General features: G+C 41.0%; 1 protein-coding gene across 12 annotated transcripts in view; it reads left to right on the top strand.

The window, feature by feature from the left end:
* The window catches only part of FGGY (FGGY carbohydrate kinase domain containing), a 447226-nt gene that overhangs the window by 330652 nt on the left and 102318 nt on the right, over positions 1-14256 (top strand). For all 12 annotated transcript variants that reach the window (XR_748250.2, XM_010365749.2, XM_010365751.2 and 9 more), the window contains one exon: positions 13277-13351. Coding sequence is in view for 11 of the 12 variants with exons in the window: in XM_010365749.2 (XP_010364051.2) it covers positions 13277-13351 (75 nt within the window). In the remaining variant the exon portion in view is untranslated. The remainder of the gene's footprint in view (positions 1-13276; positions 13352-14256) is intronic.

Raw genomic sequence — 14256 nt, 5'->3', positions numbered from 1 at the left:
CATGGAGCATGTTTAAGGTTGGGGGTGGGGGAGTGCTTGAGAAAATGTTAATAGGATCTAGAATTGCAGGATAATTCCAATAAAGCAAGATCCATGTACAATTTCTTCTTTTGACCCCTAAAACGTTTCTCTGGACACATAGTAAGTGCTCAGTATATACTTATTTATAATTTATAGGCAATATGGAGTTAATAAAGAAGTAATTTGTTGCTTTAGATAAAACAAACGTATGAAGAATTTACTAATACCAAATGAATTAAATGACTACTGACACTGACTATCCATATGGTAAGTATTTAATACGAATATTAATATCCAAGTAAATAAAGATGAGCTCCCATTGTATCATAATTATGAGAATGTTTGTTCATCAAACAAATACAGGCCTGGTTACAGTTGGTGAGGGATATGAGTAACTAGACACAATGCCAGCCCTCAGGAATATCACGAACTTTGGGAGGCAGACAGAATATATAAACAGGGAATGGAAAGGTGGTATTAAGCTCCAGGTGTCCTTCACTGTCCAGAGCTCTCCAGATGCACGGAAGACGATTGCCCAACCTGGTCCCACTGGTCAGGAAAGCTCCAGAAGGGAAGTAACATTGACACTGAGTGAAGCTGGGAAGGGGGTTTGAGGCCAAGGGAATCATAGTATGTGCAGTATTCCAGCGGGAAGAGAGCATGGCATGAATGTCTACAATTTTGGCTCCTTGTATCATTGTCTAACCAATGATAGGTTCCCTTTAGCATTTTATCTTAATAATATAAAAAGAAAATGTTTTCTCGGAAAACCACTGGATATCTGTATATTCCTGCTTCGCCAGCGTTGCACTCTTCCAGTTCTCTACTCTCCCCTCAGGTGACTCTTTTCTTGCGTTGTTAAACATTTACCCATTCACTGTGTTTTTATTGAATACCTGCTGTGTGCAGGCCTATGCTAAACCCAGGTAATACAGAGAAAAAAGAAAAGTATCTGTCCTAAGTTCACATAAAAGTAGGAGAGGTAATTATTGTACATGTGTGTATGTGTGTATATAATTATTTTACAGTGTTATCTCTAGTAATCAGTGCAAGCTGAAGGAGCTCAGTACGTGTCTGACTTTGGAATTGTTTTCATGTGGCATTGGGCTGGCAAACCCTGATGCAGTCTTTTTCTGCTTCTCTTGAAAATACTTGTAAAAATGCAAAAAAGTCATGAACTCATGCAGGCCTTAGGAATTAGGATGGTGTTCAACTAGGAAAACTAGAATTGATATTCCCAAAGAAAATCTGCGAGGATTTTCTAGAATTTAAATGATGAATGCAACTTGTTTGATAACATCATATATGACATAAGAACAAAGTCATGTGTGACCCACCATGGAAAGAATTTGGACCTTGCCACCTTCTGCTCCCTAGCATAAAAGCACAAGGTTCTTTTAAACCTAAAGACAGCACAGCTATCCCTCGACTTTACTGCTGATGGTTGTGTTTTTTGTTCTGTTTTTGGAAAGCAGCCAGTGAGTTTAAATTCCTAGATCCCCCCACGACCCTGTTCCCAGCCACCCTTTCTCAGTTCATTCCATTTCGAAACTGCCAGCCCAAGAATCCACCCAACCAGGAAGTGTGAATTAGGAGGAATGGTGATGGCTTGCATTCTAAGCATCTGTTAATGGGGCAGATGTAGGAAAAGCCTTAGTAGTTCTGTAAACTTGGGAGGAAGGGTGTAGTTTGCACTACTAGTTCTAGGCTTGGAAAGCCAGGTAGTGCTGATCTACCTCAGTCCAGCAAAGCTACAGAAAATAAAAACTGCTGTACTCTGCCGATTGGCATTTAGCTGTAGATCTGAAGAGACAAATTCAAGTATACAGTGAGTGGGGATAAGAGCAAATCACATGTGCTATGTGCTGGGAAATACTGAACATGTGTACCTGTCTAGTTAATGTTGAAAAATAGTAACCCCATAGAAAAACCATTACATACAAAGAAAAAGAAATACCATTGTAAACACTTAAAGGAAGCCCTCTTGAAAATTATTTACTACTGAAAACAAATGAAAATGTTAGAGAACTTTGTGGTATATTCAATAGAATATTTTTAATTTTTTTTTTTTTTTAAGAAACAGGATCTTGCTCTCTGTCACTCAGACTGGAATGCAGTGGTGCAGTGGCCTAATCAGAGCCCACTCTAACCTTGGACTTCTGAACTCAAGCAGTCCTCCCATCTCAGCCTCCCAAGCAGCTAAGACTACACAAACACATGTCAGCATGCCCAGCTAATTTTAAAAAATTTTTTTGTAGAGGTGGGGTCTCACTGTGTTGCCAAGGCTGATCTCAAACTCCTGGCCTCAAGCTGTCTTCCAACTTCCAACTATCTCTATGAAATAGGCCAGAAACTTACTAGGAAAGAATGAGTTAAGATGAAAGGACAATTGAATGAGAAGAAGGGAAATGGCAAAGACCACAAGACAACTAAAAATGCAATCAAAGAATTAAAACCTACATTGAAAGCAATAGGGAGTATAATTTTCACTGAAGAAAATAAGATCAAGGCTATCATAAGACATAGCATATGTTTTCAATTTACTCTATAGGAAAAACATTTTGAGGATAGGAGCAACGGCTTATTTACTTTTTAAAATCTCAACAGTTCTTAGGTCAAAGCTGGCACCAAATAATTGCCTTATGTTCAAACAGTTCTTTCAATCACTGTTCACCAAATGAGGAATGAACAGCAACCTGCTCAAGGTTGCAAAGCCAAGAAGTGGCAGAGCTTGCCTTTTAGGATATGCACCCCATCCTTTTAGGATACAAACTCTGGACTTTGCAAAACGCATGGAGGACTATTAAGAAAGGGAGTTTCAACATGCATTATACGTGGTTTCATAGTGAACCATGTTCCTTAAGCTAGTCCTTGCTCCTCTGTTCTTCTGACCACCAACCTGTGGCTTATCCTCTCACTTTTACCCTAACCGTGGTCTTTGGATTTAAACTCTGACCCTGTCTCTTCTCAGTAAGGTACTAGTTTCCTTCCCACCCTCACTGACTCAGATTTCAAAACAAATAGCCACTTGCGGTTTGACCTGGTCCTAATGCCTTCCACACTAGGTGCCTACCTTCATAAGTAGGAACAGGACATAACCCAGGAATCTCTTCCTTATGCTTGATAGTATCATTTCCTTTTTGTTCTGGTAACAATTGACTCCTATCATGTGACTAGCTGTCTCATTTTTCTTTTGATGATACAATATCAGCCTGAAGCACTGGACTAAAGAGAGGTGGAGGAGGTGGGGGATGAGCAGCCTAACAGCATGGTTGGACTAAGTACCCCACTATGTAAACATTTCTCCTTTCCAGTTGATAAACGAAGCACAGAAAGGTGAGGGCTGCAATATGATTATTTAAAAGAAGCAGAAGCTTAGGTAATAACAGTCAGTCTCAAAACAGTAAGTGCTGATGATTTTAGGTTCATTAAAAACAAGACAGAACCCCCCCCCCCAAAAAATGCTTACTTTTAAAGTAAGAAAATGACATGGTCACACATAAAGGTAGATGAATATAGTCTGGGCTTGGTGGCTCACACCTGTAATCCCAGTACTTTGGGAGGCCAAGGCGGGTGGATCACGAGGTCAAGAGATCGAGACCATCCTGGCCAACATGGCAAAACCCCATCTCTACTAAAGATGCAAAAAATTGACTGGGCGTGGTGGCACACGCCTGTGGTCCCAGCTACTCAGGAGGCTGAGGCAGGAGAGTCCCTTGAACCCGGGAGGCAGAGGTTACAGTGGGCTGAGATCGTGCCACTGCACTCCAGTCTGGTGAGAGAGTGAGACTTCATCTCAGAGAAAAAAAAAAAGATAGATGAAGATGAATACTCACCATCAGGAATAGTTGCATGTTTTAGGGATTTTTTTTTTCTTGGTGGTTGTTTTTATTTTAAATGTTTTGTTGGATGGCTTTTACCACTGCAAAGCAGTAAAGAGGGCTCAGGTTTTGAAATCGGACTTATGTTTGAACTTGTCTTGAAGATATACTAGTGTGTGACCTTTGGCGGGTTAACTCTGTGCAGCTGATCTGCCCACAAAGAAACCTGCCCACCAGGCTTCTTTGCAGGGTCGCTGTCAGCGCCAGACGGCAGGTGTTGGCACAATGGACAGACAGCACAGCAATGCCCTTGAATTGGCAGCTCCTGCTTGGTAGCCTTTACTTGCATATTAAGAGATGGCCAGCAGGATCCTGTGTGGCTTTTGAACCCTGAGCCAGCCATGGGCCTCCCACTTTAGCCCCAGAACTGACTGTACTCACCAGCCCAAACAGCCAGCCAAAGAAGCCCACTAGTCCCTTGGTCCTTGCAGAAAGCAAGTTTCATACAGGTCTTGAGATTGATCTTCTTTGTTCGAGTCCTTGGCCCTCAGTTTCCTCATCAGTACAATAGGAAACTGAAATTTGGTGTACCTTATGGAATAGCTAGTGTTCTAGGAATTTTGAAAGAGTCCTTGCCTTCTCATATATATGAGCAGTTTCTATTCACAAAAAATTGGCATGGCCTTTGTTTTGTGGTGTTTGGGATGTTAAAAAATTATTTTCCTGAAATAACCACTCAACAAAGCAAATGACCTTGGAGACATATCAGGCCCGGAAAACACACCAAATGCACCCTATTCACCATTGGTTGAAACATATTTTCTCTGCTTCATGTTAAAAGTAACACACTACCCAGAACAAAAAGTGATTTTCTGCTTCTTTGAAGAGCTGTGACTTCTAACATCAGAGCGTGTGCTACTCAAGCTGCTGGAGAGGTAGAGTGCTGCTCCAACAACTCTTCAAAGCAAGCACAGAGATAGTGTATATGTGGAAAACCAGGAGAGAGTCAGGGAGGAAGCCCTGGGAGATCTTAGCCAGTTCCCGAGGGAACGAATCCCAGCTAGGTGTAGGCATCGCTAAACAGATCCAGATGTGGAAGGAGTCACCAACTCAGGGTATCTGCAAGAGTCAAGAGACAGCAGAGGTTGCACCCCTGTGACTTTTCTGATAGGGAGATGGATGATAGAGCTGGAAGCTGATGAGCTAACTGAAGTAGCTTTCAAGTGATGTATTTATAAGCTTTGGAAACACATGGACTCTTTGATATGAGTTTGTGGATGTTTTCGCTGTTATTTAACGCTGATTTATTCAGCCTTTTTTTACATACTTTTGCTTATGAAAAATCCTGTAACAAACCTTAATATTCTCAGTGTCTTTAACTGGTTTTCTGATTACATATATATAATCACAATACCAAACTGGTGTTGTGCAAATTGGTCACAAATTTTACTGAATATATATATATATATATATATATATATGTTTTACTGAACAAATATATTTTTTATTTGTGTATTTATATATAAATTTACATATTTATATTTTATTTAAAATACATATTTTACTGAAAAAAATATATATATTTTACTGAAGTGACTAATTTGCCAGCTGGTATTGTGATTTTTCATAGATACCATTTTTCAGGCACCTGATGCACCAGGCATCATGGTAGATGCTTTACATGTATCATCAACAACCTTCACAACAACCCTGCAAGACAATGTTGTCGTCCCATTTAAAGGAAGAGAGAAACCGAGGCTCGGGGAGTTTAAGTAGCTTACCCACAGGAGAAAAGAGTAAAAGTGGAACTGGAACCAGTCAATTCAAACCTGGGTCAACGACATTCTTTGGGGAAAAAGAAAAATAAGAAAACTAGATCTTTGTCATTGTTGTTGTTTTCATTGCTTCTGCTTTGTTTTTAATGTGCTTGGCATCTTTCTTTTTCATTTTAATGACTTTAAATTCTATCACAGAATCAGACTTTCCTTTCTTACTGCTCCTTTATCTTTCCTATATACACTAAACAATAAGTAAAACCGCGGAATGGACTATGGACAGGAGTGTTTCCCAAGGTCATGTGGCATGATAAAAGATTGAGGGGCGAATCAGGTGGAATCTACTGGGAAGGTCCAAGACAAAACAATACAAAGGAACTAAGGGCCAGAGGACCAAGGATAGAGTCCATGGTGTATAATCTTGGTGTCCAGACCCAAGATAGGGTTAGACAACAGCAAGTACAGGCCAGAAGAGTTGTACAGAGTAGCTTTGAGAAACAGTGTATGAGCATATCAAAACGGCTTAGACTTAAACACCTCAGAAGCAAGGCAAAGTGTGAAGGGCCTGGTGCTTTGGGTAAACAGCAAACGAAGTAGTGTTGTGTGGTGTAGAATTCACCGATAGAGTAAGGTCATGAGGGGCAGTATCCATCCATCATTTTTGCTTGCTATAATAAATTACACAAATCTAGTGGCTTATTCTTTCACAGTTCTGCAGGTCAGAAATCTAGGTTGGTTCTGCTGGTTCCTCTGTAACCAAAGAAAGTGTTCACAAGGCCAAAATCAAAAGTTTTTATTGGAAGGTTCTGGGAAAAATCTGCTTCCACACTCATTCAAGTGGTTGATCTAATTTAGTCCCATGCAGTTGTAGGACTGATGTCCCTGTTTCCATGCTAAAGGTCAGCCAGTGGGCCTTCTCAGCTTTCAGAGGCCTCCTGCATTTCTGGGCCCGTCACCCCTGCTGCCATCTTTAAAGCCCGCAATGATGGGTCAAATCTCTCCCATGCTTTGAACCACTCCGATTTCTATTTCTGCTTCATCTCTCCTGTCCTCCTCTTCTCTTGACTGACTCCTCTGCCTTTCTCTTCTGCTTTTTTTTTTTTTTTTTTTTGAGACGGAGTCTCGCTCTGTCGCGCAGGCTGGAGAACAGTGGCGCAATCTCGGCTCACTGCAAGCTCCGACTCCTGGGTTAACGCCATTCTCCTGCCTCAGCCTCCCAAGTAGCTGGGACTACAGGCGCCCGCCACACCCGGCTTATTTTTTGTATTTTTAGTAGAGACAGGGTTTCACCATGTTAGCCAGGATGGTCTCGATCTCCTGACCTTGTGATCCGCCCACCTCTGCTTCCCAAAGTGCTGGGATTACAGGCGTGAGCCACCGCACCCGGCCTTTCTTCTGCTTTTAAGAGCTCATGTAATTACCCTGGGCCCAACCATATAATCCAGGATAATCTCCCTATTTTAAGGTCATCTGGCTATTAAATAATTTTATCTGCCCAGTTCCTTTACAGCAGGGCCTCCGTTAGTGTTTGATTGAATAACCAGGGTACAGAATATTGAGGGGACATGTTTAAGATTCTGCTTACTACATTGTGGTAGCACAGTCATCTGCATTTCTCAAATGTGGAAGGGATTTAGGCAATGCCAAGTGTTAACCTAGATTCCAGACACTTACTGAAACCTCTAAATATTTTTGGGAAGATTTGTCCCCCTTTCTCCTCCAAGCAGGTGATTATCTCAGACCTGTCCTCCAATGTCCCTCCTCCCTCTAGAGGCTGCCTATATATCTTTCTCTGATCCTCCTCATTGCCTTTTCCATCAGCTCCATCTTCATTATTGACTGAGCAAACAGAGCGTTTCTCCCTCTCCATTGTGTTCTGGAAAGCTTTCAGTGAATTCCCCCGAGCCTTGGATACCCCATCAAGCTCTGATGACCATAGAAAAATCTCAGGACTTGTGAATCCCATTTTCTTGTCTTTTGTAATCTTTAGAGATCCCTTGGGAAACTATTTTTAAGCCTTTTTTTTTTTTTCTTGTTAGTATATATAATCAATTCCTGTAACAACTAGGTAGGAAAAAATTTAATTGCTAATATGTTTATTGAGAATCTCAATTATTTTAGAACCTATGAACCTATAATTTATAATACCAAGGTTTAGAGCAGTCATTTCCACAATTTATTGTGCATTAGGACCGTGGTGAAATGCAAATTGCTGGACCCACACCAAAGGTTCAGTAAATCTAGAGTAGGATCCCAGGAAACCTACACTGGACTAGGATCCCAGGAAAGAGTTGAGGGAGATGCAGTAGTTTAGACAGCTACTAAGTTGCAAGATTTAAGCCTAAGTCCATGGTGGACAGTAACCATCTGTCTCTTCTTTTTACAATGAATGGAAGTGTGTAGGTTGATAAGTACTAAGGCTTCCTCAAGGAGTTCTTGCAAGAGCCCCCCCCACTCTGTGTCCCTGGGCACTCAGGGGCTTCTCCATACTCCTGCATGCCTGTACCTTTAACATTATGGTCCCAGTGCTGATGATCAACTTCTGCCCTGGCTTCCCTACACTGAACAGTCACTAGTCTCCAGTGCCCCTCATTCATATCCTCAGTAGTACCCTTAGCATAATGAAGGGGATACGTTATTCTCATATCCCAATAAATGGGATTGAGCCTTTCATGCAATTCAAGAGAAAGAGAATAAACACTTTTTAAGAGAAAGAGAAAGAAAATGAACTTACTTTTTTTTTTTTTTTTTTTTTTTTTTTTTACTTTACATTCTGGGATACATGTGAAGAACGTGCAGGTTTGTTACATAGTTATACATGTGCCATGGTGGTTTGCTGCACTTATCAACCCGTCATCTAGGTTTTCAGCCCCAAATGAATTAGGTATTTGTCCTAATGCTCTCCCTCACCTCCACCCCACCCCGCTACAGGCCCCAGTGTGTGATGTTCCCCTCCCTGTGTCCATGTGTTCTCATTGTTCAACTCCCACTTAGAGTGAGAACATGTGGTGTTTGGTTTTCTGTTCCTGTGTTAGTTTGCTGAAGATGATGGTTTCCAGATTCATCCATGTCCCTGCAAAGGACATGATCTCATTCTTTTTTATGGCTCTGTAGTATTCCGTGGTGTATATGTGCCACATTAAGAAAATAAACATTTAAGTGCCACCTATGTGCACAGTTGGCACCATAAGAGTTACAGGAGTGTGTAGCTCTTGTAGACTCAGTACAGCTTACTGAAGAAAGTAATTCACTTTGCAAATGATACCTCATGTAATCCTCACAAAAATAATTTGAGGTATTATCCCTTTTTTTGCAGATGAAAAAATTGAGCTCATAGAGGTTACAAAATTCATATAGTGTCATGCAGCTAAATTAGAGAAAATGTCAATATTTAAACCCAGGTCCCTTCCTCTAAAGCTCTTTCTTTCTATTGGCATACACTTCTAACCTCAAAACTCCCAATATTTACATAAGTGCTTTATATTCATAATCTAGGAGGTTAAAATTAGGCAATGCAGTTACTTGCATTGTTTTGGCCATTGTATTTTCATACACCCAAATATTAATGATAAGCGCTTTCTCTTACGGTTCTTTTCATTACACAGTAGCCAAAATAGATAAAATGTGCTTACCCTTGCAACTCTCCCATCGGGCTTCCCTACACATTTGTCTGTCTCGCCCAAACATTCAAAATAGGGACAGGAACATCAATAAACAACTCCTTCTACTGATGCTTCCTCTCCACTTCCTCTTAATGGAACCATTGAGCCTCCAGCTAGGGAATCAGTCCCTCTGGCCTATCCTAGCCTTTTCAGACATTTCAAAGCTGTGCCTCCCCAGGACTTCTTTGGCACTCCCAGGGCACTGTCACCACCTCCCTTCTAAGACAGCTCCCCAAGGGTCCTTTGTAACCTCTCAGGCAGTCTACATGGCACTCCCTGCAAAGTTCCGTCATGGGTTGACTGGGCTGAGGTCCCTGGTATTTGAGAGAAAATTAAATGGTCTTAACGATCATCTGCATATCAGATGAGATGTCAAGGAAGCAAGGACCTCAGACTGCAGTGTCTTTGCACTTAAGAGATAAATGTCTTTCACTAAGTCACATTTCAATACCATGGCTCTAGGATTCGTGGTGAGGGAATATTGGAAATGATTGTATGAGAACTGTGTTTGCTGCTTCCCTTTTGATACTGAGTACCTTCTGTATTACGATCCATGCAACATATCTCTTCTAGAATTTCTTCCCAGGAATAATTTTGTCTCCCTTCAAGGATAGTTATGTTTTATTTATCAGAAAAAAGCTATTTCACCCTCATATGTCCCTTTTTGCCATAGCTGCTAGCAAGCTCAGGATTTAAATTTAGTGCTCAATTACATTGATTATGTCATTTTCAGTTTCTGGGGAAAAAAATTATCCTCCCTTTTCTCCTCTATGATTTCTGAGCTCTGGAGGCACTGGAAATTTAGAAAAGGGTCCATGATATCTTTTTGCTTGAATACCAATGCTTTTTGGAAATTCTCCTGGATGTCTGTTGGGGATTAAGGAAGTCAAATCCAGCTATATCACACCCTTCCTTCTCTCTTATGGATTCTTACTAATTGAGAAGGATATCAGAACCTGTTACATTATCGGTATTATTACACAAGGCACTGGGGTTCCTAATAAGTACTGTTAATGCATCTTATATACAAAGTCATATTTTACCCACACTCCTACCACAAATTATCCAAATCTGGTCTTTAGGAGTCGGTCAGCCACACAGAGGATCATGGGTTAATCCACTTCCTATTGATGACCAGAGAGAGGAAGTCAAAGGGAGGCAGCCTCCTGGACAGGCTCTAGAACAGTACACTAAGCCATGGTCCAGCAACTTCCCTAGGAGACCTAATAGCAGAGGTGCTGCTGAGGCCAGGCCAGTACTGGAGAGACAGAGAAACCATGTGTGAATCGCGTTCATGACTAGTGATCATTGCCAGGACCACTGTATGCCAGCATGGTGCAGGTAGCTCGCAGAAAGTGTTCAGCTCAGGGGTGCTCAGCTCATGACTGGTGTTCATGACTAGTGATCATTGCCAGGACCACTGCATGCCTGTATGGTGCAGGCAGCTCACAGAAAGTGTTCAGCTCAAGGGGCTATGACCAGGCTGAAATCCTGCTTACTCTGCACCTTTTTATAATTCATAATTCCAGATGGGGTGCCTTTTTCAAGCTCACACAACGGCTCTATATGAGCTACAGGAACCTTTCCTTTTACCCTATTCTGATAAAAGCCACTTTTCTAGATGAGAAAGGGTAAGTTTAGGGATGGGGGAGGGCAGCTGAGAGCATGGAGCAAGTGACTAAAAGTGTTCTTCCAGTGTTCTTTTCTCTTGGGGCATGGTCTCTTCCTCTCTGATTGTAGGAGGAGCCGAGGCAGTAAACTTTGTCCACCTATAATTGTATAATTTAACAAAGAAGGATAGGACTTAAGAAGAGAAAATGGTGTCTAAAAGGAGAAAAGAAGCATTGAATTGTCACTGGTTCACAGTTCACAGTGCTGAGTGAATTGTCACTCAGCAAATATTAACTTAGTGCTTACTATGTTCCAGGCACAGCACTGGGCATTAGAGTTTTGGTAAGTAAGACAAACACCATCAGAACACCTACATTCTGGTGTCCATTCTCTGTGTTCCCTTAGGCACATTATTTCCTCACTGTGAAATGAAGTTCTATAATGTCAGCATGGTTCATGTTCTCTCTGAGTTCCAGAATTCTTACCATATGCTTAGGTCTCTGGGAAACTTTGTGAAGGATATTCTTTCACAGTTAATGGCTTAGGATGACACAGCCCCAGAGTTCTTCTTGTGTCTCTCATTTTAATTTTCTATCTTCTTGTGTGTTAAAGCCATCATTCTAATCTGATTGCCCAATTATTTGCCAAGAAAAACTGTCAGCAGGTAGCTCTACTGAATGTAGGAATCCCCGCATCAACAGACTTAGATAAATAATTCAGCGTAGCTGGAGCATAGGATATAGAGCGAGGAAGGACAAGAGTAAACACTGGAGAAGAAGCAAGGACGAGCCCAGAAAGAAGCACATGAGACAGTGAAGGCATTTCTACTGTGAAATGAGGGCAATGGGGAGAATGTTTTACAGGGAGTAACACGATCAGATTTGCATTTAAGAACAGTCGGTCTAGCTCCAGTGTGGAAAGGAGCACAATTAGAAACAGTGAGATTTCCTCACGGCCTCTGTCAGCAATTAGGAAGGACATAATGGTGGCTTGAATTAAGGAAGTGAATGACAGTAAGGATCAAGAAAAGGAGATGCATTCAAAAGAGATTTGGGAGATCAAACGTATAAGACTTGGAGACTGCTTAAATATGGGAAGGGGGAGGTCAAGAAAGATGGCTTTCGGCCAGGCGCAGTGGCTCACAACTGTAATCCCAGCACTTTGGGAGGCTGAGGCAGGTGTATCATATGAGATCAGGAGTTCGAGACCAGTGTGGCCAACATGATGAAACCCCGTCTCTACTAAAAATACAAAAAAGCTGGATGTGGTGGTATACGTCTGTAATTCCAGCTACTGGGGAGGTTGAGGCAGGAGAATCGCTTGAACCCAGGAGGCGGAGGTTGTAGTGAGCTGAGATCACAGCCTGGGAGACAAAGTGAGGGCTCCCGAGTTTCCTGGTTTGGGCAACTGAATGGTACCTGTGCCGTGCCATAGGCCAATTGCAGTGGGCTTGAGGGTGAAATCTGGAGAGAGTAATTAAATGAGGCCAGAGAAGATAGAGGAAGAGACCTACGTAGACCACTCAGCTCCCCTATTTTGATGCAAACTGCATGTCCATACCTGGTTGAGCTCAGGACAACACACACCATAGGAACTGAGTAAATGAATGTTGGTGAATTAATTTTATAATGTGATAATCTAAAGTGAACTGTAGTGCTGATGCCCACAAACACTGGGCTCAGCTTGAAGAACCTAGCAGCCTCTAGAAATGTCCTAAGAGAACATCTTGATGAGTAGGAGACATGAAAGCAGGACTGTGAGTAAGTCCTGATGGCATACAAATCCAGCATCCTGTTCAGTTCTGGACTCTCTCAGAGATTGACATACTCCATATAAACATCTGATTCTGATTGACTTTAATGGGATTCCCTTGCAACCCACAGATTCTAAGTTATCCTCTAGTAGGTATAATATTTGTAGGAGATGTATTATTTTACCCTGGATTGGACACTGAATTCTGTTACACTGAATTCTGACAGTAGCAGAACGCAAAACAAGATCATCTTGTTCTAGAATGCCACTGTTATGTGTTGATTTCTTGTAAGCCACAGAAAATAGGTATCTGTAAGAAAAGAGAATGTTTTAAAATAAAAGGTATTTAATTATAGTCTAAGAAATATCAAACATAATCTTCCTGTGGTATTTGTTTTGTTTTTGTTTAATCTAAGGTCAGAAGTATTTTCTTTTGGGGAGAAAGGGATAGTTTTTCCCAGGTCTGGAGATTAAACAACTTAGTAGGCATTTCACGTTCCGCTCACAAAAAGGGGATTTGCATATGAACTTGTTTCGGCAAGAAAACACATCTGAATGTATTTCATGGGAACTATCTTTATCCACGGCAGCTTCTTTTGACCATCTTCTTCTTTTCTTCCCTTCATCCCTGTAGGTCACCGGATTGAAACTGTCTCAGGACCTCGATGATCTTGCCATTCTCTACCTGGCCACAGTTCAAGCCATTGCTGTAAGATACTGTAATGCCATTTTTAAAGAGACTTGGAGCCATCAGTATACCCTAGGCCACCGGCTCCCCAAGATACAGCACATGCTTTTGTGACAGAGAATCTTAATTAAAAGATTGTTTGCAAAAAAGAGATTCTTGTATGTCTGGAAGGAAATGTTGATGAAAGTCCTCACCTGCTTTAACTAATAACCTCATGTAACTAAAAGCTGAAAGGAGTTAAAATCTGTGAAGATTATAGTTGTCATTTATCTAATTTGTTTTCTACATTTAATTAAATAGAAGCAAGCAAGCAGATGCTATGTATGCTTGCATTAGAAAGGTTGTTAAGAATGTCTGATTTATAAAATACATTATATTGTTCACTTTGCAAAAGGATTCATGATAGGGGTCCTTTAAATAGGAAGCTTCCTTAGAACATGAAAGTGTTTGTTTTTTGATAATTAGCTGCTTAACGTGAGGTTAGGATGATTAGGGAGGAAGAGGGGAATTTACAGCTAAAATGTTAGGAGTTTCTAAACTAAAGATAAATCAAAATTGGAAATGAAATCCTAAAAGCTTAACCATTGTCTAAGGAATCTTCTTATCTAGAGGTGGCTATGGACGGGCTACAAGAGGGTTCTAATCCTGAAATCACATCCAGAAGGTTGTGTGTGCGCATATGTTACAAAGTGCATTTTAGGAGAGTAGATCATGGCCTTCAGGGTCTCACAGCAGGTATGTACCCGAAATTAAGTTAATCCAGTGAGGCTTAGCCACTTCTGAAAAGAGAATAGGAATTAACAGAAAGAAAAAATCAGTTTATCTAATTTTGATTCAAAATTTATTTTTCAGTAACACCTGTTTAAGCAAATATGTTTAATGCTGTATGTACATATATGATATTCAGTTATTCTGTTTCTTCACAC

This window comes from Rhinopithecus roxellana, chromosome 12, assembly GCF_007565055.1.
Source record: "Rhinopithecus roxellana isolate Shanxi Qingling chromosome 12, ASM756505v1, whole genome shotgun sequence".
Taxonomy (NCBI): Eukaryota; Metazoa; Chordata; class Mammalia; order Primates; family Cercopithecidae; genus Rhinopithecus; species Rhinopithecus roxellana.
This window is presented reverse-complemented; position numbering and strand designations above follow the sequence as displayed.